The following is a 27,850-nucleotide window of genomic DNA, read 5'->3' on the forward strand; positions in this document are numbered from 1 at the left end:
CCCAACTGCATTCAGCTACTATCCTGCCACTAGAGCTACTTTCCCCAAAGACCCTAATAAACTATCTTCTTAGCTTCCCTCTGTGTCATATGAACACTGTAAATCACTCTCTTCCTTTCTGCCACTCTTTCCTCTTCCTTGGCCTTCACAGTATGGAGCGGTTTTTTAGGGTCTGAAAGCCTTGAGTTCAAATAACTTATCTGTGTGATTTCGAACAAATTAGTTATTTTAGAACTCATCTGAATAGGTTTCATTTTCAAACCCATAAAGAGAAAAGTATTTGTTTATATTCTTATTTTTTACCAAAAAAGATTCAAAAGTTTATAGAAACATATAGCATAAAATGAATTGAAAATTTAAAAAATAAGATAAAATGTAATGACAAAAAGGGAAGTTGGGAGCCAGGAATAAGTTAATAGAACACAACTGCATGTTGTCAAGTTATATTTTACTTTGAATGGGTATGCATTGGTGCCCAAATTTAGATTCAAAGCATTCACACAGCCAATGTTAAGAGGGAAACATGATCTATTACCAGATAGAGTCTCTAATTGCTCTTCAGATACGTATTAGTGACACTGAACTTAGTGAGAAGCTACCATATAATAAACAGCATTCTTGACACTACTACAACCTTAAACATAATGATGAGTTTCAAAGAGCTACTTTTTAAGATCCTACATACACTAATGACATTATGCTAAAGAGAAGAACTGGATAATATATGTCTAACCACAATGAACAATACTACAGAAAGATAACGAAATTAAGCAGGGAATAGAGTACACCATTAGAGTAAGCTTTAAACATTTTAAATGGCTATCAGTAAGTAGATGCATATTTCCTTAGAAGACATTATTAATCTATAAATTTAGGGAGGAAAAAAAAAGCTACAATCCACATGAGAAAATTCCAATGCACATCTACCATTTGAAATATCTCTTTGATATGTCTAATGCTTGCCATATTTATTTCCTTAGGTTGTTATCAGCTCATTTCTGGAATATTCCCAGATTCTGACTGCTAATATTTGTTCTGCAATTTATTGGCAGATGCATGTCTTTAAAAAAATAAAATTTTTCAGTAACACATGTAAATAATTTAAAAAACAAGTGTACCCAAGGCTTATAATCAAAACCAAAAAAAAAAAAAATCTTTAACTCTTATAACTATTTCTTCTTAAATCTAAGATTTCTAAATAATGAGTACAGAACTATTCTTGACTCATCAATTTTAGACATTAAGTACTGACCTCTCCATATAACTGTAATTATGTATATTTTATTTAATCTATATCGTTTTTATCGTAACTGTAAATATCGTTTGCTACAGAGCCAGATAGTACACAATTTCCTTCTAGAATTTTTATAATAACTGCTTCACTTTTTTTGTGATTGGTTTTCTCTGAATTTACAATTAAGTCTTCCTACGTGCTCTAACAGCTTAAACTATAGAACATTCTTCAACATAATTTCCAACAAAGTCAGATAGGTTAGGTTAATTCATCAGTTCCATTTTCTTTCTTTCCTGAAGACTTTGCTCTTGGAGGACGTCATCTTCTGAACTGGTTGTTTTACAGACTTGCTAGACAGATGCTATCCTGAGACTTCTATTGACTATTACTGGGAATTCATTTTGGTTCTTTCCTATTCTGGATTTCCCGTCTCCTGGAGGGATTCCATGTCTTTTCCTTCCTTGGTTTATTCCTTTATTTGATAGAACACATCTTTCAAAGCTTCCAGAAAAATGGTGTAATGGAATTTATATGGAATGTAAATTCTTTCTGATAACTCTCATGTCTCTAATTTTGATAACTTGCATTTCTCTAAATTTTTTTAGAGCACACATGTAAATTTCTAAGCTTACCAAGACCAAACAAGACATATCACCATGCCAATGCCTTCTAATGGCACTGGAGGAGAGATGGACTGGCCTATCAATTGATGTGCTTTTTCAAACCAAATATGCCATATATGTACCACATCCCACTCCAAGATGACAAAGAGTGGCCCTGTCTGAAAATTAAAAAAAAAAACCCAAAACTCTAATGAATTGCACATCCATATGAAAATAAATTAATGCATCTTAAATGCCTGGAAACTTTTAAGAATTTTAAAGTTTCTCTGAGTCTTGGTTATAACATTAAGTTTAAAGATTATAACAGATTAAACCAATAAAAGAAAAATGCCAGTTTAGTTTTGGTCCCAGTCCAAATTATTAAACATTTTGAATTGGAAGATGTCTTTTCTTCAAGTGTGAATTCTATTACATTTTTAAATGAAAATTTAATTCAACACATAAAACAGCTAAAGGAATAGCTATAAAGAATCTTATAAGAGTTACCAAATCTAAGAGAGAAAATGTTTAGAATTTCAGCATCAACGAGATCGGGAGAAGAACTGACCCTTGAACAATATAGGTTTGAACTGTGTAGGTCCACTTATACACGGATTTTTTTTCCTGATATAATACTACAAATGCATTTTTTCTTCCTTATGATTTCTTAATAATATTTTCTTTTGTCTACCTTACTTTATTGTAAGAATACTTATACAAAACACATGTTAATTGTGTATGTCATCACAGTAAGGCTTCTGGTCAAAAGTAGGCTATTAGGAGTTAACTCTTTGAGGAATTAAAAGTCATACACAGATTTCGACTATGCAGGGGGTCAGCACTCCTAATCCTTGAGTTGTTCAAGGGTCAACTATATTTTAAATACCTGACACTGTATCTTCGTATTTTGTTATTAATATTCCCACAAATGGCAAGAAGATTTCTGATTATCTTTTTTCTGAATCATTAAAAATAGTAAATCACTTATTATGTTAAAAATAACAAACATGTATGTCTTCTAAATAAATTACCTACCTATGTTCCACCGCCTATATTTTGCGTCATCAAACTGTTGTCTCAAGACGAGAAAATCTATAACATCAGGCATATCGTGGTATCTAATTACAAATAGAAACAAATTGATTAGCTCACATACCTTAAAATATCTAAAAGAAGTTAAAATGTATCTGAATCTTGAAAAACAATCTACAATACTAAGAAACCACTGCCTCTTTCAGTAGTCCTTACTTCATGGTAAATGATCCGCCAGTCAGTTTACCAGTATCAGGATCTAGAAAAGCAAGTTTAAGGCAGCAAAGGGTAGGCAATCCCACTTCATACTTTATGCCAACTATTTTCATCAGTTCTTGTTCCTAAGATACAGAAAATAAACCATCTTCACAAAATAAATCACAAAATAAACTGATAAACATCATCAAAACATTTCTCCATTTCAATCTTGATCTAGGTGGTGGTAATTCTGTGCATGCAAAAATTTGTGGGCCTTTGTGAAGAATTTGTGTACTTTATAGTCAACAAATTATATCTCAATAAAAATTTTTTTAAAAAGGGAAAAATTTATTGAAATACAAATTTTCCAATATAGTTCCAAAGACCTCTACATAATTTTGAACTCTGGCTGTTAAATCTAGAAATACTTATTTACAAATATGAAGTTTACCCTAGACATCAGTGTTTTCACTATAATTACACTTCGTGCTTATAAACTATCGGAATACCTAAATTCAATCTTGTGTTTCTTTGAAAATTAAATACCTCTTACTCTCTAGGATGGCTCCAATTAGAAAACCCATCTTCATGAAACAGTTTCTTACAGTGAAAAGAGTAACATTCAATACAACTTTCTACATTATCTAAAACTGCACCTTTTAAGTAATAAACACCATACCCGTAGTTCCATTTTATGCCATGGCTGTTTTTTGGGATTGATACTATAAATCTTATTTTTCCGGGCCATTTCAACATAAGCTTCATGTCCCTGTCGGAAGTAATAAACCTAAAAAGTAAATAAAGTCACAATTTTAAACCTCAAATGTTTCCTTTAAACCCAAGATGCAACGTCTCAGCTAAAACTGCAAAGAGAGAATTTAATATCCTTTCAAAAGAAATTCTAATATTTTGATATTTTTTTCTTCTTTTCCTTAAGTTGTCCTACTGCCACTTAAAGTGTTCTAAATAACATTATTTTGGTTATACACTAAGAGGATAAAATGAGCAGTTTTTTTGTTTCACTGTTTTATTTTTGGATTCAAAACAAGTTGACCTATTAAGTTGTAACTAGGAGTCGTGATCAATTTGTTATTCATGTATTTTGGTAGCAAGTGGTTTGTACATATGCAGTAAACTTTGAAATGAAAAATGTATTTATATATATATATTTTATCATTATAAAGAGAGCAAGACATATATTTATCCTCATTTTATGAAGGTCAGATTTAAATGACACTTGACTACCATCCTGGTATCTACTGGCGTTTGACACAGTAGTCTGATACCAGGTATTCTTCCCACTACAAAAAAACAGTGGAGCTTGTTAAAAAATGTTATTAAAATTTTTTAATGCTATTAAGTTCTTAGGAACATTCTGGGATATCCATTATTCTACATACTTTTATTCTATTCATTAATATCACTATTGTTCCAGTTGTTTGAAATTTCACGCAAAGAAATAATGCTGAATAATGAGAATTTACCTGTTTAAGCACGAACAATTAAAAAGACAACTTAAACATTTTTAAAGAAAATTATTCAATAAGGATTTACACACTTTCTAGTTATCCTGAAATAACATATTAAATATAATTTAATTAAGCATTTTCTTGATGCTCAAGGACCTGTTAGGCTCTATCATTGTACTAAATTACAACAATGTAGAAATGTTCTGTGCTCTTCAAGTCTTAAGTAGGGTGCCTAAATGAATTTTTTTCAGACTGCTCTTCAGAGTTACTTTTGCATTAAAATGTTTTTGTTTCCTTTTTTTTACTGGCAACTGTCACTTGCCACTTTCTATTGCTAATAAGTGCTGTTTGCTAAAGAAGCTCATATAATGTACTTCCTAATTTATTACTGCCAATCTACTGGATACCAGATGACTCTGCTTAACACTTATGCATAAAATAAGAAGACATGAACACTGGACTGGGAAATTTTGATCTAAGATCTTACATTTTCATTTCAAATTCATAAGTACACAGTCCAAAATGATGAACAAAGATACTTTCCTAAAAATGAAATATTTTTGATTCTAATAAATTTTTAAAAGATCTAACAAATTATAAACATTGTATTTAAAGGAAAACTTATCAAATAAAATTTTAAAAAACGCTGAATTGCATTTTTCCTTCAACATGTTATGTATTTGAGCTTTAAGCTAAGAAAAGTATATTTTTAGAAAGAAAAAGAAAATTGGCAATAGAATCCACTTATTAAAAGAAAAAATACCAGCTTTTAAAATGCTAATAGAATTTTCATTCTCTTATAATATTTAGTTTTGCTATTTATTGCAATATTTAGTGGCAAGTGGCCTCAAAAGAGCTTTCCTCCTAATTATACCTTTTCCATACACAGCTACAAACATCTAAAATGAGATACTTTATGAAACTATTTTCTACAGTTTCAAGAGCTATTTAAAAAAGCTTAAAGACACTTCAAAGAAACAAAGACTGTTCTTAAAAGTTTAAAAGTACCTCATCACCCATCTGTGGCACAAATGGACATCTTCGGGGAATAGTATCTGTAATCCATGTTGAAGGTAACCATTCTTCTAATGTCAAACCATTTTCCGTTAGTTCTCCTACAGCCAATCTCTAAGAGTTTAGAACATTATAAAGTAATATTATCACAAAAGCAATCATCTCTCCATCTGTTAAAATACCTATAGGGGTATGTGGGTGGTGAAGCTGGTTAAGCATCTGACTCTTGGTTTCGGCTCAGGTCGTGATTTCAGGGTCCTGAGATTGAGGCCCATGTCAGGCTCCACGCTCAGCGTGGAGTCTGCTTAAGACTCTTTCTCTCTCTGCCCCTCCCCACTTTCCTGCTCTCTCAAATAAATAAATAAATAAATAAATCTTTAAAAAATAAAATAACTATAAAGGTGATTAAATAAAAGGGGAAGGAGATCTTTGAACAAAAATATATACTAAGTATTAAAAACCCTTATTTATTTATTTTTTAAAGATTTTATTTATTTATTTGACAGAGAGAGACAGCCAGCAAGAGAGGGAACACAAGCAGGGGGAGTGGGAGAGGAAGAAGCAGGCTCCTAGCAGAGGAGCCTAATGTGGGGCTTGATCCCAGAACGCTGGGATCACGCCCTGAGCCGAAGGCAGATGCTTAACGACTGCGTCACCCAGGCGCCCCTAAAAACCCTTATTTTGGGGCGCCTGGGTGGCTTAGTCAGTTAAGCATCTGCCACTCGCTCAGGTCATGATCTCAGGGTCCCGAGATCAAGCCCCGCAATCAGGCTCCCTGCTCAGCAGAGAGTTTGCTTCTCCCTCTCATTCTCCCTCTTTCTCAAATAAATAAAATCTTTTAAAGAAATTTAAAAAAAATTAAAAACCTTATTTTGGGAAGATGGCAGCAGTGGCAGTATAGTTATTCAATCTCTACAAATCACTGCAGAAAAAAAGAACTAGATAAACCAAAACCTTACAGACAACATTCAGAACAAAGACTAGGTGAACAAGATAATCCCATAAATCCCAAAGTATAAGCTCTGTGTAACCTCCCTCTCAAAATCCTACCAGTTTTATCAGTATTTGTAACAAACCAAGCCATATTCAAGATTTTTCTTTTTTTAAAATCATAGTCATGGTGTGTTAGTAAGAACTAAATAAGATATTTTCATATGGGCTGAGTAGTGGAAAACACAGAAGGCTAACTGTTTCAGTGGGGTGGGCATTATATTTATACAAAGCCCAGGAATATTTTCTCCTCTTTTTGAAGTAGCCATTTCACACTTGGGTCATAATTAATTTCTAGAAAAAAAATATTTCATCAGATTTTTTTTTTCCCCCAAACAAAATGTCATCAAGCCAGGTCCCTTACCGGTTTTTTTTTTTTTTTTTAAGAGAACTCTACACCCGATATGGGGCTTGAACTCATGACCCTGAGATCAAGAGTGGCATGCTCTACTGACAGCCAGCCAGGTGCTCCCAGGTCCCTTACTCTAACTTCTGTGGCTAAATATAAAAACAGAACTCTGAAAAAAAGCTTTTTTAACTTTGCCCGCAAGTGGCTATTACTGTCTGGATATTACCTTAGACTTAGGAAAAATGTACTTTCTAAGAGCCCTTGAAACCTAATGTTATTCATAAGTAGAGAAACTTCATGTAATTGACTAAAAATGTTTTCGTTTAGTGTTTGTACGTTAAAACTTCTAAATTTTATTCTCTTGTGTCTTTTAAAAAAAAAGGTAGTTATCATTGTGACTTAACACAAGTTCACTAAAAGAAATAACGTCACGGGGTGCCTGGGGGGCTCAGTCGTTGAGCTCAGGTCGTGATCCCAGGGTTCTGGGATCGAGCCCCGCATTGGGCTCCCTGCTCAGTGGGAGACCTGCTTCTCCCTCTCCCACTCCCCCTGCTTGTGTTCCCTCTCCCACTGTCTCTCTGTCAAATAACAAAATCTTAAAAAAAAAAAAAAAAAAGAACAAATGAACATCATAATGGGATATCAGAGAACACTGCTAACAGCTGTTACTCAATATTCATTTTCCTCTTCTTCCTACTAAACACAACTTGTTTCTCATTCAAACATATCAGGAGCACTCTATCTTTGAAGAGTAAGGGAGGGATAAAGGAGTTTGGCATTTACTATATGTGAGATAGATCCACTAGAGAATTTAGTCAAAAGAGTAAATAGAATCTGATTTTTAAAAGGCTCACTCTGGATGCATCAGAGCAGGGATTTGCAAATTATGGCCCAGGGTTCAAGTCCAGCTGCTTCTACTTTTACAAATCAGATTTTATTGGAACACAGCCATATCCATTAATTTATGTATTGTCTATGGCTACTCTCAGGCTACAACAGCACGGTAGTGGGTCCCAGAAAAAGTTTGTTGATCCCTACTTTAGTGAACAGAACCTAGGGTGAAAGGGTGGAAGCAGGAAGACAGATGGAAGGCTAATGCAGTAATACAAAGGAGAGCTTATGGTGGCTCACACGCGTGTGACAGAAGTGGCAAAACAAACAAACAAACAACAAACACTCAAGTACTGAATGTATTTAGAAGACAGAACCACAAAAATCCCCTGATGGATTGGATGTAGAATATGAGAGAAAAAGACTAAGGATAACACCACAGTTTTGGTGTAAACTACTGAAAAAAAATGTCAGTGTGAGAAGAGGAGGGCTGGAGAAGGGCAGAGGGGAAAACTTAGAAAATAAATTTTGTATGCGTTATTCTCAGGGACCAAGTCAGAGGATATTTGAAAAGTTAATTTATCCATTACTGAGCACCACTGTCACATGACAGAGTTAGAGCCACAGATTTTCAGTTTTATACATTGAGGTCATGAGTTAAAGTGTGTTTGAAAAAGGTTTCCTCTGACTTACTAAAAAAAGGTAGGAAAAGTCTGAAAATGGTTAATTCCAGCCTCAATATGGGCTATAAATTGCACCAAAGATTTCTTCCCATAAGGAAAATATCTAAATGGACCAAAATAGCTAACAACTCTTAAATGAAACCAGATAAGTTAGCTATTAAATAGGAATGATCATATTTGTAACTCTAAGACTATGGTACGGCATAGTCAAGAATCAGTATGTTACATCTTATTCCCCCAGTAATTCTTGGGAAACCTAGAATTTCTGGTTTAAGTAGATTTCTATCACATGGTACTTAAAACCACTTGGGCGACAAAATGCACTGAATATTCCTCAAAATTTCAGCCTCATAATTTGAAATTTTTTTAATTTTGGAGATACGGATAACTGATTTCTTTCCTTTCTATCCATGGAAATTCTTCTAGGTCCACCTCACATTTTACATATTCTGGGAGCCTTACCTGAAACTCTAAGATGTCCTCATTTGATTTCTGAATTACATCTTTAAAATTAATCTGGCAATTAAACATATTCGATAATGTGATACTCTATTTTTATCTTGGGGGATTCAAGCAACTTGTTAGTCACACATTGTTTTGAGAGTAAGCACTATGTCTTACACTTCTTTTATCCACTGTATTGCTTTATAAACTGTAAGCACTTAATAAAAAATTTATTGATCTGGTTTCCAGAGTTCCTAACAGCGTGAAGGACATATGTCAGATACATCTGAGATAACTTTACTGCATCTCTGGAGAATTTTTTTTTTTTTTTTTTTTTAAGAGACAGAGCATGAGTGAGGGGGTGAAGAGAGAGGGAGAATCTTAAGCAGGATCCACGCCCGCTCAGCACAGAGCCTGACATAGGGCTCAATCTCATTATCCTGAGATCATGACCTGAGCTGAAATCAAGAGCTGGATACTTAACCAGACTAAGCCACCTAGGCACCCCTGGAGAATTCTATTTTTAAATAAGCTTTTTTTTGTATCTGCCTTACTGTTTTTTTGCTTAATTTGAATACAATTAGCCAGATGGAAAATATCTTCATCTTTTCATACATGCAGTAAGTATTAATTACTTAATGATCTTTCAGTTACTTTCCAGCTTTACAATTCCATGTGTAAGAAGGGAAATATTGTGTTTATTTGGGATAACAAGAAGACTAAGGAATGAGAACAATTCTATCTACTCTTAAAGCCATTGGTAGACTAATACCAAACCATGTGAACAAAAACCAAACTAAAGGGAATAGTCTGTAATATCCTTACACTTCATGATATTTAAAGTTTGTCCCACAAAAATTTAGTGGCACACAGATCCTATTATAATACTTCAAGCAAAATAGTGAAATTAAAATATGCCAAACAGTAACAGTGGATCCAAATGTGGCCTTGCATGAAGAAGCCCAAGGTGTTTAGTTTGTGCGTAACTATCAAATCAAGAGGAATTAGGTGAAGTAAACTGCACTCTTGGGACAAAAAAAAACCTATGTTCTCACAGGGATTTAAACACTGTAAAGCTCAAAAATGTCTTGAGATAAGAAAAAAAATAATTAGCTAGATACAGGGCTAAATCAGTTTTTTTTTAACCAATCTGTGTACCACATAAATAATGGGTTAACCTACTTTTATCATCACTGAAAACACAGAAGAGAAAAATATGGGCATATGTATGATATTCTCTTTGGTAAATCTTCCCCAGACAAAAGCAAAGGTGGTAACAAGAATAGTAGGCTGTGGAATCCAAATTAAAGTAATTCATAATTATAAAGCTGAAACAAATAAGGGCTCAAGTGAAGCAGATAAAATAAACATTTAAAACAGATGTATTCTTAAATTTCTCAAAGCTCTCTGGAGATAAAGACCTTCTTAGTCTCCCCAGTATTTACTTCCACATTTGACAACTTATATTTAATTCTAAAAATGAAACAGGTTAAAAAAAAATCTTCCTTGTGTTTATTTAACCAAATATACTTCCCATTTATAGTTTTTTAGGGAATAGAAAACACGTCCCTTGTATTTCATTTACTTTAGAGCAAAAGTGAAATAGCTCTTATTTTTTAAAAGAATCCCATTTCCATAAGAGCTGACAGATCTTACTTCCATAACATTTATTTCTTATGTTCTCTGATCTGTCTCAAATTATCCACAGTCTAAAGAAGGAATCAAACCAATACTATTACTGACATAAGGTCCGTCTAATTATGGCTCACATGCTCTGTAAATTAATGAAAGCTTGTTAACAGCAGTGTCCTACTACTTCAGATTCATATTTGTCTAGTGGTCAACTATGACAAGTTCTGCCATTATTATTCCAGGTGATGCACACTCTGCTTTTTGGTTCTTTTCAAGCAATAACAATTAATAAGGATCGTTAAAAATAAAGGCAATTAAAAGATGAATAAAACTGTATGTTTTGTAATGTTGTTCTTTATATACACAAATGAATAAATCCACCAGATAACCAAAAAAATAAATCTGCTCATATTATACGATTAAATGCTCAATATTTAGAATATAATTCTATACGTGAATATCTTCACGTGCTAAACACTGAAAATTTGAGTAAATTAAATGTTTTATTATAGTATATTCTACTACTGTGTACTTCTGAGTTTTTTCCAATACTACTTGCTGGTACACCTCAACAATGTTTATGTGCATCAACAGCACTTTTAAAATGGGTGCTTTTGTTTTCATAAAAAACAATTTGTATTAAAACAAAATCAACCTTTTGTTTCCTTTCTTTGGGCTTCTTTTTCTTTGGTGATATTTGTCCATCTTTTTCTTCATTTACTTTTTTCCTTTCTTTTTTAATCTGTTTTTGCTTCTGTTTTTCAGATTCTTCTTCTTCATCTGAACTGCTTTCTGCTTTCTTGGTTTTATGCTTAGGAATTTTCTTTGGTGGTTGCAGATTAATTCCTGCATCTGCTGTCCAGTCAGAATAATCACTCGAGTAGTCACTAGAAGGCAAAAAGGGATTTAAAAAATATATATGCTAGATATACTGTGAGACTTTGTTTTATAAAAATGTAAAGAGATATCACAATAAAGAATGAATACACACTAAATAAACTAAAAATATTTCCCTAACTTTCAACTCATCGTCTTCTAAACAGTTTCTTAAAATTCTGTAGGCTTAACTTAAATATCTCAAAAAATTTTTCTAAGATAAATAAGTCTACAGCTTTAATTGGAACAATGAATTTAAGTGCCTTATGAAGATTTTAACAAAAATATTAATTTCTGAGTGCTGCATATGTTCAAAATATCGTGTGGGGCATACAAAAATGAGCAAAGGGTCACTTTCCTCAGTTCCAGGAACAGTACAAAGATAGTCTGGGATACTACAAGAAATATCAATATTGATGAAGAGACACAGGGATTACTTTTTTGAGAGGAGATGGGAGCTCTTGACCATGGGATCTCCAATGGTAGAGTGCTGCTGCCTTCATGATAGCTGGATATTAAATAGGGGGGGTGGGGACTACCAGAAGTGTTCTGGCCCGGGAGGAAAACTGCTTGCAAATTTTATTCAATATCTATATATGCATTAGGTACATCCAACACTTCAAAGAATGACATGATTCTGAAAAATACAGGCCTTCGTATTTTATGTATCACTACCAACCATGTTTGCATTTCTTTTCAGTTTACCTTTGAAAGACCTAAGTTTTACTGAACTGATGATGCTGCAAAATAATGAATCCAGTTATGCTATCTTCTGTTCTAATTTTAGTACATGAGAATATTACTTGATTCTGTACAATTTTAAAATATAAATGCTTTAAAGAAATCTAAGTTATACTATGTTAAAATCAATAATTAGTTCTCCTATATTTAGTGATGTATGACCTTACTCCTCCATAAAGATTAACACTGAAAGGACAGATTTTTCTGGAGTTTTATTCTACTAACAACACCTCTTACCCCTGTCCTGAATGTTTTTACTAGGTATCTACAAATATCTCCCCAAGAATTATCATCATAGGTAAGAATCAATTAATTAAGGTGCTTTCCAGTATGATTTCATGACTTCATTTTAACTTGAAAATCATTTTAAAGAACTTAAAAAATATTTTCAGACATTACACTGGATGCATGGGAATGCATCAACAGAGCAAACATCTATCCAAGAATAAGCTGTCCTCAACTTATAAGCATTTATTTATACATACTCCAGCCATGGTCACTATAAATGGCACCTGCTAAATACTCACAGCTGCTACTCTCTGGAGTATCCAGCACTTACAGAAAATCTTCTGATGCTAGCACAGATCTAACTACAAACTGCAGAACCCATCTTTATAACTGCCCTCATCTGCTGAAGCCACTAATGCTCTTTCCATATAAGAACCTCTATGTTGTCTCAGGGTTTGAGATATTCTACTTCCATTACTGAGCAAAAAGAAAGTGAGTTGTTCTTTTACTGCCCTGTTTCAAATATGGAAAACTACCAGACACAACTATGGGTATGTGCATATCATTACTGCGAGTCACTACTGTGGGAATAAGAAAGCCCTTGATTCAAACAGTGATATAAAGAATTCTTATAACCTCCACCTTTTGGTTTCTTTGGCAATTTTAAGAGCTACTGCTGACGGGCAATAAGTGTAAGGTGCTAAATATAATCACCATTCCCAAAGGCTTGGGAATGCTACTAAGACCTTACACAAGGTCAAAAAAGATCATCAGCATTGTAACAATGTGGATCTCTAGTATACATACAGGAGATAAAGGAATCCTCACTTACATGGTCAAATGGGGTAGGAATAACAGAAAGAGGAAAGCTTATTCTCATTGCTGGAAGAGATAACTTATCATTCAACAAATTAACACTATGTAAAATAGTTAATTCTACAAGATCTCATTACTTTCATAATTTAATGCTTATATATATCTCAAAACCAGTAATGAAATTAATTTGTGGTGCAGTATTACAAATAATAGTATTCAGACAATAAAATATCAACTAAGAAGGCTAAAAGCATTATTTTGTAGATCTAGTTGCAATAACCAACATTTTTTTTTATTATAACAAATAAGTCAGAAAGAAAAACTCCTAAAATTTGGACAACTACAAAAAGATCTCTGAAGAAGAACCAACTTTAAACCCAAAGAGATTTTGAAATGTGTTGCTGAAAAAAAGAATTTTTAGCTTTCTGAAGATTTTATATTACAATGTGGAGAAATAGAAATTCATTGAATTACCTAGAACTACCATCACTGTGCCATGCTCTCTCTTCCTCTTCAGAGGTTCCACCACTGACAGCAACAACTTCACCTTCCTAAGAAATATTTAACACATGTTTTATTGTGTAATTTTACAAAATAACATTCTAGGATTACTAGAAAATATCAGTGATATCTAATAGTACCAATCACACTAGGATATTTACAATTAAAACCTGATTTTAACTGGTTGTAAAACATAGATCTTATATTTTAATACAACAAAATTATTAAATGTATCCAACAAAAAATGTATCCAATGAAATAATACCTATTAATATTGGATTCAGAGCAATCTTTCAGATTATTAACATATTGAGACGCTTAAATTAGGAGTTTACATTTTATTTATCATTATTATTAAAATTAGCTTTACTACACACAAAAAAAGAGTGTTTCAACTTTGGTATTAAACAGTGGTAGAGGATTAAAAACTAGTCAAACACTGTTTCTCTTTAGTAAATATTCTCTGCTCAATATAGGACAGTGCAGTGAAGCCATTTTCTTTATAAAAATTGTTTTTTGGGGTCATAATATTTTATTCAATTTCTCCCTTGCTCAAATAAAATTTTATACTCCAATAAAAATAACAGCTCAAATTAATTAAGCTTTTACTATATTACAGACACTATTCTAAGCATATGTATATATCATCCCATTTGATCTAGACAAAACACTACTGGTGATAGGGAGCAGTTATTTAAACAAAAGAAATTAAAGCTTAAAAAGGTTAAGAAATTTACCCTGGACAGAACAATTAATGAACAACTAAGCTACTCCAAAGTTTAGACTACTCTTCACAAGAATGGTTCAGTGTTATTACTTGCTGGGCACATTCACAGAATTTTTCAAAATGATAATGGAATGTATTCCTTTATTAATTAAATAAAATAGCATATCTTGGGAGAAAAGTTTTCTTTTTGATGTTTTAATAATGAAGAATGTGTATTACACAGCTATTCCACAAAGTTTTGAAAACTAAGCAAATATGAAAAGATCAAAATCCAACAGTAAATTTTATTTAGCAAATTTAATCTCTGCCCAGTATAACTGAAAAAAAGAATGTAAACAGATGATCTGATTATTCCCATCCTTACTGTATATACTACTTCTTTAAAGGGAGAGAAAAGAAATGTACTTCTATATTCTTTTTTTTTTTTTTTAAAGATTTTATTTATTTATTCGACAGAGATAGAGACAGCCAGCGAGAGAGGGAACACAAGCAGGGGGAGTGGGAGAGGAAGAAGCAGGCTCATAGCGGAGGAGCCTGATGTGGGGCTTGATCCCACAACGCCGGGATCACGCCCTGAGCCGAAGGCAGACGCTTAACTGCTATGCCACCCAGGCGCCCCTGTATTTCTATATTCTTAGTACAAAATTAAAAGGTACTATACAGAAGTACAAAATATTTGAACCAAAAAAAACCCAGGATTCTTTCCATTAATTAATATAAAGTACCCAAGATAATATTCCGTTCTCAATGTACTCCTCTAGAAATTTATTTAATTGCTCTAAAAGGATGTTAAAATATAAGCAAATTAGTTTTGAAGACAAATGAAGGATTTAGTGAACTTTTTACGTAACAGATGTAACTGGAAATACATAAGGTTCTAATAAGCTGAATCATATTTAAAGTATTTTATAGGAACATATTATTAAAAGAATCATACTAAATCTTTCAAAACTAAAGAAACATTTTATAGAGAGAAATAACTAGCTCACATATATTTTATGTTTTATGTGTATATCTAAACGGTCATGTATCAAATTTATGTTATTAGTATATCTGGTCTTTTTACCAGATTGGAAATATCATTTTCACCTGATCATCCTATGACCTAAAAGTCACTGGAGAATAACTTTTCAGTTGTGGTTAGCATACTCTCAATTTTGTTGCCATGTCTATAGAAAATATACTCAGAGAATTCGCATATATGTCTAACATTGCTTCGTAAATGTATATATAATAGTCAATAAGATCAGAGTCTTTGACGTAACTGGGGGAGGGTGTGACGGGGGGGCGGGGGGAGGAACGAAGATGTTGTTAAGCATTTAATAAGATTAAGCTGTGATTGCAAATTGATTGCCTTTGTTGAAAGAATATGTAATGTAGCAGGTACAATGATATTTATGGGAGTAACTGTAAGGAAAATTTAAAATAAATTGAAAAGTCATAAACTGGTACAGAGATCAAAAACTAACCAAAATTACCAAAGGTCTATTAATTAGTTATTATAGTTATAGACTATAGCTTCATGGTACTATTTTCAAAGCTTGGTTTTAGAGTAAAAGGACCCTGGGTTTAATTCCTGCTCTACCATTTCATAGTTAGGTACATAGGTAATCTAAACATCTTTGAACCTCAGATTCCTCACACGTAAAATAGGAATAATCAATTCATATGCATTTGTTTTGTGAATTTGACATTATGAATATGTGTGCCATGCCTGGAACATACAAAACAGGTCTTCAGTAAATGGAAGCTATCACTATCATTTTAAGACCCAGAAATACCATCTTTGAGTTACATCCATAAATTCATCAATGAATACAAAGAATAATAGTCATACTAAAAAAAAAAAGTTAAACTGGAAACAAATTTATAAATGTGCTGAGATCTTACATCTGAAGAACTAGTGCCATTTTCTATCTCTTCTGAAGGTCTAGGAGTCTCCTCCAAAGCAGATCTTGTACGGTAATTGTGTTGATTTGCCTGCTGCCGTTTGGATTCTCCAAGATCCAGGAAATGTTCGTGAGCATGATTCTGGAAAAGTAAATTAAATTTATTTAAAGTAGGATTAACGAGCATGCTTTTTACTTTGTAAGTTGTATATTTTTTAATTATAAAAAAATCCATTCATATTGAAGATACTCATGTAAGTGGACCCTGGTACCAATTCAAATATTTTAACATTACATTAAGTTAAATCACAGCTTTGTGATATGTTGAAATTCACTTGCTGGTTTAATAAGTTATAAAAAAATTTTTTTTTCTGATTAAGTGATATAGACTAAAGGATTCATAATACCAGACTAACAAATTCTCCTATACCCACACTAACATATAGAACGGATATGAGAGAGGACCATGAGCTGTGAGGCCATATGTAACAGGCAGAGGCAAAACGGAATCCAAAATGGTGGTCACAAAACTACCCTGCCACTATGAGGCTAGGACACCAGTTGGCTATCTGTCTTTTGCTACAGAATGAATATAGCAAATGAGAACACAATTAACAATCATCAAAAAAATTGATAAAGTCCAACATGGTAACAGAAATGAACAAACTCAACAAACACAAGAATTCACACCTGGAAAAAAAAAAAAACCAAACTTGTGTCTATATAAAAAAAGAATAAAGATTACTTTCAAAAAAAGACTGACATCAGATTTATATATACAATATATTATCAATACACATCACACAAGAAGAAAATCTTCCAAGTGACAGAAAATAACTTCAGATCTATAACTATATCCTCACTTTTGTTTTTTCCTTCTCATTAAACTTTGTTTTAATGGGTCTCAAAATTCTGTGACCGATTTCTGGCCAAGTTGTTTACATTAAAAAGTACTGACTGATTGATTCACTTATTTATTATTTTGAAGATTTATTTATTTTAGAGGGAGAGCACAAGCGAGAGAGAGAGGATCTCAAGCAGACTGCACTGAGCATGGGGCCCAACTTGGGGCTCAATCTCATCACCCTGAGATCATGACCTGAGCCAAAAGGAAGAGTAAGACACTTAACCGATTGCATCACCCAGGTGCCCCTAAAAAATACTGATTTAAAAACTAATTATCTTAAAATTGCTACACACTCACACAAACCAAATGGTTCTTTCCTTCAAGGTTTTATGATGCCATTATCACTAAACGGTTTCCTAATTAAATGGTGGATTGAGACAAATAGTTCTGAGATCACTCTTCTACCACCGATTAAGACAGGGTGGCAGGTATTATGGATAATATTCATTTAGCCTTCTGAGCTTTCTGGGCAGACTTGGTGACCTTGGCAGCTCCAGCAGCCTTTTTGTCCACTGCTTTGTTTACACCCATGGTAACTGTCTTATGTCACAAAGAGCCAAATGGCTCCGACGAGGACAGTCAGAGAAGCTCTCAACACACATGGGCCTGCCAGGAACTATATCAACTATGGCAGCATCGACAGATTTCAAGAATTCAGGGCCATCTATCATCTTCCTCCCAGAACAGCAATCAATCTTCTTCTTTGGCCTAGCAAACTTGCAAGCAATGTGAAGCTGTGTGACAATTCAGTACAGGTGTATAGCCAGCACTGATTTGGCCTGGATGACTCAAGATACTGGATAACCTGAGCTGCGAAGCCAGCTGCTTCCACTGGTGGCTTGTTTTTGCTGTCAGCAGCTACACTGTCATGGCAAGCATCTTCTATAAATATGCTCTTGACATGAAAGCCACATTAGCCCCAGAAGAGCTTCACTCAAAGCTTCATGGTGCACACGTTTCAACAGACTTTACTATAATTGTAATGGTAACTGGAGCAAAGGTGACCACCATGCCCCGTCTGAGAATACTCGTCACCACTTGGCCCATAGGCACAGCACCAATACCACTCAATTTTGTGGACATCATGGAGGAACAGGCACAAGTGTTTGTTGGTTGGATGAGTTGGTGGCAAGATGTCCATAACTACATACAGCATGGTTCCACTGGCACTGTCACCTTTACGGGTAGACTTTACATCCCTTGAACCAATGCACATTAGCACTTATTTCTAGCATGTACCATTCTGACCAGAAATAGGCATAAATGCTACTGTGTGGAGATTATAACCAATTTTCTTAATATAGGTGCTGATTCCTCAAAGATGTGTTCATAAATCTCCTTCTGGCTATGGGTGCTCAATGGAATTCATTTGTTAACAGCAAATAAGAAGTGTAACATTAGTCAAGTTATGTTCGTTTGTGGGTGATTTTTTCTCTCCAGAAACTTTTAGAATATTGTTTTAATTGCTTTCAAATCTTATTATAATGTACTTAGTTGAGGTTTTTTAAAATTTTAAATTCTATATTATTTTTTCCTTATTTATCCTGTTTGACACATGATATCTTTTCCTATTTATCCTCTTTGGCACACGAGCCAGAGGTTAATTTTAGGAAAATTCTGGTTCATTATTTTTTCAACCCTTTCCTTCCTCTGTATTTTCTCTTCTTCAAAGACTCATTAAATACTGACTATACCACTACTTCTAATATTGTGTGTTCTTTCTACATATATCCACATACACATTACATAAATACATATGTTTGCTTTTTAGATTTCCCTTTTCTTTCCATCATTTCATCCCTTGTTGATACATTCTGGGAGAGTTCTTCAACTTGACATTCCAGCTTAGTAACTCATTTTTCATTCTTCTAGTCAAGTCATCCACTGAGTTCTCTATTTCAATAATGATGTGTTTCATCCCAATTTATCTAGTAGGAGCCTCTCCAGAACGGCTTTTTCTTATATTTCCAATATCCCCTCCTAGCTCTAAGAATATGCTATTTCAAATATCTGTACTGTGCATTCCATTAGTTTCCCTATGTAAGTCATGTAAATCCATCTACAGTGTGGTTTTGTTCCATCATGGTTTGGCTTCACAAGTGTTAGGGTGCTAATATTGCATTAAGGAGGAGAGAGAAAAGAGCAAAAATCTAGGTCTTGCTTTGCACTCCTTGCTTTGCACAGATTCTGGATGTGCACTTCAAGACCTATATAATACTGCAATCTGAGTTCAACCATTCCCTGTTCCTCCACCCACCTCCACTCTCCGGTTCCTTCTCCACAACCGGTATTGTCACAAGAACCCTGCCCTCACTTCAGCCCTACTCTTGTCTGAACAGCTGCTAGTAACAGCCAAGCGAAACAAAAGACATTTCCACTTACAAGACATTTCCACATACAAGGATATAAGATTCACTTTACCTGGATTTTCTCTAAAAGGATCACTGAAGGGCTTTCTAATTTTGTAGAAATTTTGGGAAATACGTAAAGGTATAAAAAGGATATACTGTTCAACTACAATCATAAATTTCATAAATTTTGAGTAATATGTGAAGAATGTAATGTACACCTGTTTCTTTCATCTAACATAAATATATTTACCTACAATTCAAATGCATTTAATTAAAAATTGCTATTTGTTCCATTTTGTAAAGCTTTCTCAATTTCATATTTCTTGAGGATAAATTCCATGTCAAAGACATTAATGTTTTTAAAGCTTTCATAAATAATATGGTGGAAGGGAAAGCTGGCTGTCAACCAACAACTGTTCTCTTTTTGCACACACACAAAAATTTTCTTTGTCAGAATTTCATATGACTAAAATTCTGCCCAATGGGATATTTGGCACAATGTTGCAGAGCAACTTCAAGGAATGTTCCTCAATAGAGCGTATGTGCCCTCTGCACTTTCCTTATTGACTTGATCCTCCATCCTTCAACCTTAAATGAGAAAGCTGATATCTTGAGGCAGGAATTCAAATTCACACCCAAGAGAATCAGAAAAATGAAAGAGCTTCAGTTCTCAACACCAACACCATCATACTGGGTCTGGACCAACTGACTGAGGCTTTTCTATCAGAGATAAATATTATAACCATTTATTTAAGCCACTGTAATTTTGGAACCAAACCTGCCACTAAAAATCATATTACTACTATTATTATAACTGTTTTCTCAGCAATTTTTGTATTTATACTTCCTACCTACGCAGTATCTTTTATTTTTAGAAGAAAAAATCATTGGAACTCTGAGATGAAAGATGGCCATCTCATAATTTGTACACCCATAGGTTTGTTTTCAAACCTTTCTTTATTTTCATAGAATTTGAAAAACAAAAAATAAGGTCATAAACATTACTGTTCTACTTGTTTTCTTCACTTAAAATATATCATGAACATTTCTCTAAGGCAATGGAATTCTAACTCATTTAGTTAAAAAGCTGCATAATATTCCTTGGGTAAATACATAGCATGACAGCCTACCTCTCTTCCACCAATGGACACTAAAGTCATTCTAGTTGTTGCTACAACTATAAATATAAATATGTGAGTGTACAGACACACATATATATACATACATTCACATCAGTACTTTTCTATAAGAAAATACTTTGAAGAAAAGTACCACTATTGGATTAAAAGTAAGTGTACTCTTTTAATTTTAATAGATATTACCATATTCCATCCAAAAAAGTGGTAGCAATACAAACTCTCACCATCCTATGAGTTTATATCGCCACATCCTTAGATTCTGGCAAAGGGTATGCTTCTCAGCCACCATGAGAAACCACCCAACCAACCAATCAAACACCACCAACAAACACCCTCCCCGGAAACGAAAGATTACCTCAGATTATAAATGGGAACCTTTGTGGGGTCCTACTGATCCCAGGGTATGATACCCTTAATAAACGAAAATATAAAATAGCAAAGGACTACCTGAGTCCTTTAAAAAGAAGAGTCACAAAATCAAAGAGTTCTAGAAAAGGACACTAATATACAGGTTTAAGGACCCAAATAGAAAGAGAAAGGAGAACAAAGCAGGGTCATGAGACCAGTTATTTTTTGTTTAATTAGGTGCTTAGATGGTTACTTGCAAATGAAAAGACGTTCTAGTTTACCTCAATTCTTAGCTTTCAAACGAAGGTGGTTTGAGAAAGAAAAAGAATGGAAGAATGGATAATTGTGATTCCTTGACACTCAAGGAGATAAATGCACATCTTTCCCAGATTAGGGCATAAACCAACTGAAATCCATTGGATCTAAAAGTTTCTCCAGAGTAGGACGACAGAGAAACCAACAAGGCAAACTAATACAAACAACTTCCTTCTTTTAATGGGGAAAATAAGAACTATTATTTATAATAGCATAGCTGACTTACCTACAGTAACAGGTGCAAAACAGAAAAAAAGAAAAAATAGGACAAAAAACAAAACCAAAAAAAACTGTTTTAGAGTGTGCAACCAATGGCAGAGCTAAAAAAAAAAAAAAAAAAGATCTTGCTTAGGCTTACGATATAATTTATTACATTTAATGGGCATGTAACAGTTGGCATTTGGGAAAAAGGTATACTAGAAGGCAGTAAAATAAAAAATTTAAAGTGGTAACAGATAACCTAAAGAGATAATCAAGAATTAACTATATCAACTTTATTTCATTAATTATTTTTACAATGTTAACATTTTTAACTACAAAGGGGCTTAAAGTAGTCACTATATTTATGAAGCATAGTATTAAACATAAAAGTAATTACTACGTACCTTTGCAACGGTGGGTATTTTATTTTCTTTTGGAATAGTAAGGTGTTTTCTTTTTTCTTCTGATCTATAAGTTTTTATTTCTTCTTCTCCCTTTGCAGTTCTCCATTCTTCCTGCCTACTGAAAGAGAATTAAAAGCCATACATGTTAATTTAGAATTTTTACAACTGATTTCACTCTGAAAGGCATGTTCAGTGTCAGAGAGGGAATGTTACTCCTGATGTTTTCTTTTCAGACAGAGGCATGTGATAAAGATTTCTGACTTTAAACGCACAGATTGTTAACTCTGGACATTTGGCATTAAATGACTGGAATACTGGAAAGAGTCTACTTGAATTTGATACTACTGTTTCTGTTTATGGTCTCTGGCAAATCAAATATTCAGTACTGGGAACATGGTTATTCCTAAGGTAACTGCTCCAAGGGTGAGAAATTGGATTTATTATCTTTTTTTAAATTATGCCAGTGTAGGGCTGTGATAATCTCTTATGCCATATGGATAGCTACAATCTTAAAAAAAAGAGGCACAAGAGAACTTTGAGGTTGAATTAATATACTCCTAAAGCCCTGAAAGAACTATATTCTCTCCAATGAAAAGCAGGTCTTCCATTCATTCCAGGCACTGAGCTGAAAGTAAGCAACAGAAAAAGTTGAGGAACATTAACTGTGAACTTTAATTTCATGGAAACTGAACTTACAAGGGCAAGAAAATTTATTTTTAATTCCTTACAACTTCAAAGTTTTTGACCTGCAGGGGTATTTAATTTTGGAACTTTAATTTTTCCCTGGAGATTTCATATTCAAACTTGGAAGAACACTACAATGTTGATATTTTATTATTAGAGTATATTAATGTCATTTCACTTAATTGCAGAATCTCTAATGCAGCTGGTAATAATTCTGAATGGAAAATAAAATGAGTAAATTTAAATCTAGTGAAAAGAATGGCCTTGATTTAATTTTTTGTTTCACCTTAATTATTTATTCTTTTTTAATTAAACTTTTTACTGGAATAACTGTAGATTCACATAGAGTTTTAAGAAAGAATATAGAAATTCCTTGTCTCCTTTACGCAGTTTCCCCTAATTGTAGCATCTTGCAAAACTACAGTACAGTATCACAACCTGGATGCTGACACTGATAAAAAGCACCAGCACTATTAAGAACCCAGTTTTACTTCTACTAGTGGGTGCATGTGTATTTAGTTCTATTCAAGTTTATCAATGTGCTGGTTTGTGTATCCATTACCCCAGATAAGATACAGAACATTTCCATCACCACAAAGATCCCTTATGGTGTACTTTTCATAATCATACCCACACCTTTCTCTCTTCTCCCTCAACCCTTCCTCTCTACAAGGTCTAACAATCACTAATCTGTTCTCTACCTTTACAGGTATTTTAATAATAGTCCATAAATTATGTAAACCTTTGAGACTGGTTTCTCACTCAGCATAATTTCCTCAAGATTCATTCAATCTTTTCTATCAATAGGTTGTTCCTTTTTGTTACAGAGTAGTATTCCATGGTGTGGAATCTGTTTAACCATGTACTCACTGAGGACATCTGGGTTGTTTCTAGTTCTTGGCTATTACAAATAAAGCTGCTATACACTGATGTACAGGTTTTTGTGTGAACATAAGTTATCACTTCTTTGGGATAAATGCCCAAGAGTGGAATCACTGAATAATATAGTAGTCATACATTTAGGTTTTAAAAAAAGTGGCAAACTGTTTTCCAGAGTGGCCACAATATTTTACATTCCCATCAGTAATGCATGAGTGATGCAGTTTCTCCACACCTTCCTTGGCGCACTGGGTGATGTTACTATATTTTTGTCATTCTGACAGGTATATAGAGATTATTTCCCTGTGATTTTATTTGTATTTCAATAATGGCTAATGATGTCAAGTATCTTTTCATGTACTTATATCCCATCTGCATATCCTCTTTGATGACATGCCTGTGTCTTCTGCCCATTGTCTGAGCGGATTTTTTAGTTTACTGTTGAGTTTTTTCTTTCCTTTCTTTTTTTTAATAGATTTTATATATTTATCTGACAGAGAAAGAGCACAAGCAGGGGGAGAGAGGAGGAGAAGCAGGTTCCCTGGTGAGCAGGGAGCTCAATGTGGCGCTCAATCGCAGGACCTTGGGATCATGACCTGAGCCGCAGGCAGGCACTTAACTGACTGAACCACGCAGGCACCCCTACTGTTGAGTTTCGAGAGTTCTTTATATATTCTAGGTAACAGCCTTTCGTTGGAATCCAACCAATGTGACTGGATTTAATTTTAATTAATGTAACAGGTCTGACCCACTTAAGAGCCTTCTAGGGGCAAACTGCAAACTATCTATGAGGGGGACATAGCCCAGGAAGATTCTCAAAGTACTAAGTATCAGGGGCAAAACTCCGGGAAGGTCAAAAATCCTTTGAAGTCATGAAGCCCTGCTTGACCACTGGCTCAATGAAAAAGGGATAAAAAGGTAAAGAACATATAGAGAGAAACGAATCTTCCCCCCTCCTCCTATTTCCTTCCATGTACAGGGACCTTCATCACCAACTAGTAACCCACTCCTTGCCTCTCTTAACCTCCTTACTCATTCTTTTCCAGGGAAGAAGTGAACTAATTAATTGGTGTGCTCTGGATGGAAAAACCAGCTTAGTATGGGCCAGTCCTATGCCCTTATTTACAATGTATACATTTTGCTCTGCATTTTAAAGACCCAAACCCCACTACCTCAGATGGGAAGAAATATTGTGATCCAGTGCTACCTTTTATTTGGGGTTCAGAACTAGAAACACACTTTCATGCAGATTAAAGCCACATCCTTCACCGTTGTCTCAATAACAAAAAGTAACATTGTGATTTCATATCTCATTCTTTTGTATGTTCACTTCCTTTAGAACTCTTAAGATGGGTGTTACTTACTACACCCCCTTCAAACCTTAACATTAAAATTAAAAAATGGACAAAAATCCAACTAAAAATACACTGTAAGAGTTCATTTTTATTAAGGATATATGGGTATACTTGTTATCACATAAAGTTATTGTTCAAATTTATACTTTACTTGTATAATTAATGTTAAATCCTAACACAAATTTGAAGCATTGTTCAATCAAAAAGCATAACCTATATAAACATTCATGTTTAGTGTTTTTTAAATTATATAATTACTATCTTTTGAGTTTAAGAACTAGAAAAATCTTAAAATCAAATTTACATTTTGATCTTCATGGTTTTTATTATAGCATAGTATTATACTATGTAGAGTTGACCCTTGAATGGGTTAGAACTATGTGGGTCCACTTACATGTGGATTTTTTACACAGAGTAGTGTAAATGTATTTTCTCTTCCTTCTGATTTTCTTAATAACATTTTCCTTTCTCAAGCTTACTTTATTGTAAGAATACAGTATATAATACATATAACATACATATGTGCTAGCTGACTGTTTGTTATCAAGGCTTCCAATTAAGAGGAAGCTTATCAGTAGTTGAGTTTTTGGGTAGTAAAAAATTATATGCAAAATTTCAATTATGCAGGGGGTCAACATCCCAATTCCCATGTTGTTCAAGGATCAGTATTAGCTGGATTCATATGGACCACATTCATGAATATTTACATTACTAAATCACAAGGAATCAAAAGGAACTGGATATAAAGTTCCTTTACAACATAGGCCTTGAGAACAGAATTATATCAATATTTAATTTATAAATGTATACAGTTGAATATAAAAAAATCATTAAAGAATCATTTTAATATATAAAAATGTTTATATAATGTATTACCAACAAATAATGCCATATATTTTCACTCCGAAGTATGTGAATATGGTGTGAATAGTTAGTAAAATCTATAAAAAATTATAACAAACTTCATGAAATGTGTTTTAAGATGCAGTTAAATAAGACAAACTAAGATTTAAATATGCTACTCACCTTAACACATTCTCCCCGTATCTTTTACATTAATTATAGAAAAGGACATGACCAAAATTTAATTATCTTCCAGAACCATGACTAGTTTAAAATACTAGCTCTTCATATAAATTTAAAATAAATTACAACTTGAAGGTACTTTGAAGGCTGTAATTCAAAATAAACATAAACAACGGTGGTACATAAAACTTCACAACTCCCCTTACCTGGCTACACCGGCTGATAGCTCAGGTACCACCACCCTTCGACTCCAAGCTACCAGATCCCGCTCTGTGGCTATTTCACTTCTTGGTGCATTGCTGTGCATTTGCCGTACACCTTCAATTTGTCCACTACGCCTTAGTCCTACATTTGGTGGTGAATGAACCTCTGAGGTAGAACTTACAGAGCCTAAGTGAAAAATTAATACAGTAAGTTCTACTTAGAAACATTATGCTTATAGCAGAAAACAAAGTCTTTATTACCTTCCACATGAAAATTCATATTTGGCAAATAATTAAATGATCAAATCAGGAACCAAAAACCACAGGCAAAAGTTTAATGAAAACAAAACATGGCTATTCAGTTAATTAGATAAACTAATGAACCATAACTATTGACGGATTTAACATGTAAAATCATTAATTTTTAAAAAATGCTTTGTATTTTAGGAAAACTATTAAGAAGCAAAAATAGACAAACCCAAGAATATTTATGGTTCATAAATCTGCTTTAACTTCTCTCTGAAAATAATATGTGACAATAGGGCAGTGAGATATTTGAGAATGTGGAGTGTATTCCATACGTTATTGAATAGATTTAAAGTTTTTTTCAGGTTCTACATGTTTACTATAGGAAATCTGGAAGAATATACATATTTAAAGACTCATTATCTACAGTCTGAAATCTTACATTATGAACATTTTCTTAGGCATTACATATTTTTAAAAACCTGATCATTCTGGCAGCCTAATATTTCATTCTATGGATGTGCCACAATTCGTTTAATCAGTTCTTTACTGTTCGCAGTTTAAACTATTATGATTTTTTAAATATTTCACTAAAAGCAGTTCCTGCTTACCTCTACTTAAACGGCTGGTATTACTCATACCGGCTTCACTAGAACGTCTCAGGTCTTGCTCCTGTTGTAGTCTTTGAATCATGCTGTCCAATGGGCTGATCTCCTGGTTTGCTTGCTGACTTAAAACTTGGTTCAGTCCTATATAATACCACACAAAATGTTAAGGACACTTTAGTCAACTAGTCAAACCATTTTACTAATTAAGCTTACTGTGAGTCCAGAATTAAGCATAAATTTTGCTTGAGTACAAGACCTTAGATCTAAAATGATTAACTTGAAATGATGGCAGTAAAATACACATACATATACATACAACCAGGAATATACTAACTCAATCCTAATTTATTATAAAACAATGACAAGGATGATAAGGTTTACCAAGTGTTTATGATTCAGGCACTCATATTATCCGCACAATAATGCAATTAGATACGTATTATTAACTCCACTTACAGATGAGAAAACCAAAATAACTACTCAATGTCACATATCTAGTAAATGGCAAAAGTGGAATTTCATCTTAGATCAGTTTCTTTTAAAAAAGGCAAATCTGATTACCCACTTTCTCAAACAAAACAAAACGGAACAAAAAACCTTTACTGCTTCATTTATTCAGCAAATTCTTGAGTGTCTATTATGTGTTAGGAACTATATACCAAGGAAGTAAGGATGCAGTGGTGAATAGGACATCAAGGTCCTTGACTTCAAGAAGCTAACACTGTAATAGGAAAACTGAACAATAAACCCTTATATAAATGCAGACTGTGAAAAATGTTAAAGATGATGACAGAAAGAGAAAATGGGGAAGAGAGATGAGAATTGCTTATCAGGTGAGTCAGAAAAGTCAAAGAAGCCCCTTTGAGAAGGCAGCATTTGAGCTAAGACTAGAAGAAAAAGAAGAATTAGTCATCCGTGTGAGGAACAA

General features: G+C 33.6%; 1 protein-coding gene across 3 annotated transcripts in view; it reads right to left on the minus strand.

Annotated features, from left to right (window-relative positions):
- The window catches only part of PHIP (pleckstrin homology domain interacting protein), a 132,982-nt gene that overhangs the window by 30,240 nt on the left and 74,892 nt on the right, over positions 1–27,850 (minus strand). For 2 of the 3 annotated variants that reach the window (XM_048219580.2, XM_026507033.4), the window contains exons 18-27: positions 26,926–27,063; positions 26,072–26,255; positions 21,922–22,039; positions 16,258–16,398; positions 13,614–13,690; positions 11,134–11,365; positions 5,544–5,663; positions 3,746–3,853; positions 3,085–3,209; positions 2,872–2,954 (exon numbers count right to left, since the gene is read on the minus strand). In XM_048219580.2, coding sequence (XP_048075537.1) covers positions 2,872–2,954; positions 3,085–3,209; positions 3,746–3,853; positions 5,544–5,663; positions 11,134–11,365; positions 13,614–13,690; positions 16,258–16,398; positions 21,922–22,039; positions 26,072–26,255; positions 26,926–27,063 — 1,326 coding nt within the window. The remainder of the gene's footprint in view (positions 1–2,871; positions 2,955–3,084; positions 3,210–3,745; positions 3,854–5,543; positions 5,664–11,133; positions 11,366–13,613; positions 13,691–16,257; positions 16,399–21,921; positions 22,040–26,071; positions 26,256–26,925; positions 27,064–27,850) is intronic. The other variant, XM_026507034.4, reaches the window with a different exon arrangement.

The sequence above is a fragment of the Ursus arctos genome, unplaced genomic scaffold (genome assembly GCF_023065955.2).
Source record: "Ursus arctos isolate Adak ecotype North America unplaced genomic scaffold, UrsArc2.0 scaffold_29, whole genome shotgun sequence".
In the NCBI taxonomy this organism is placed as follows: Eukaryota; Metazoa; Chordata; class Mammalia; order Carnivora; family Ursidae; genus Ursus; species Ursus arctos.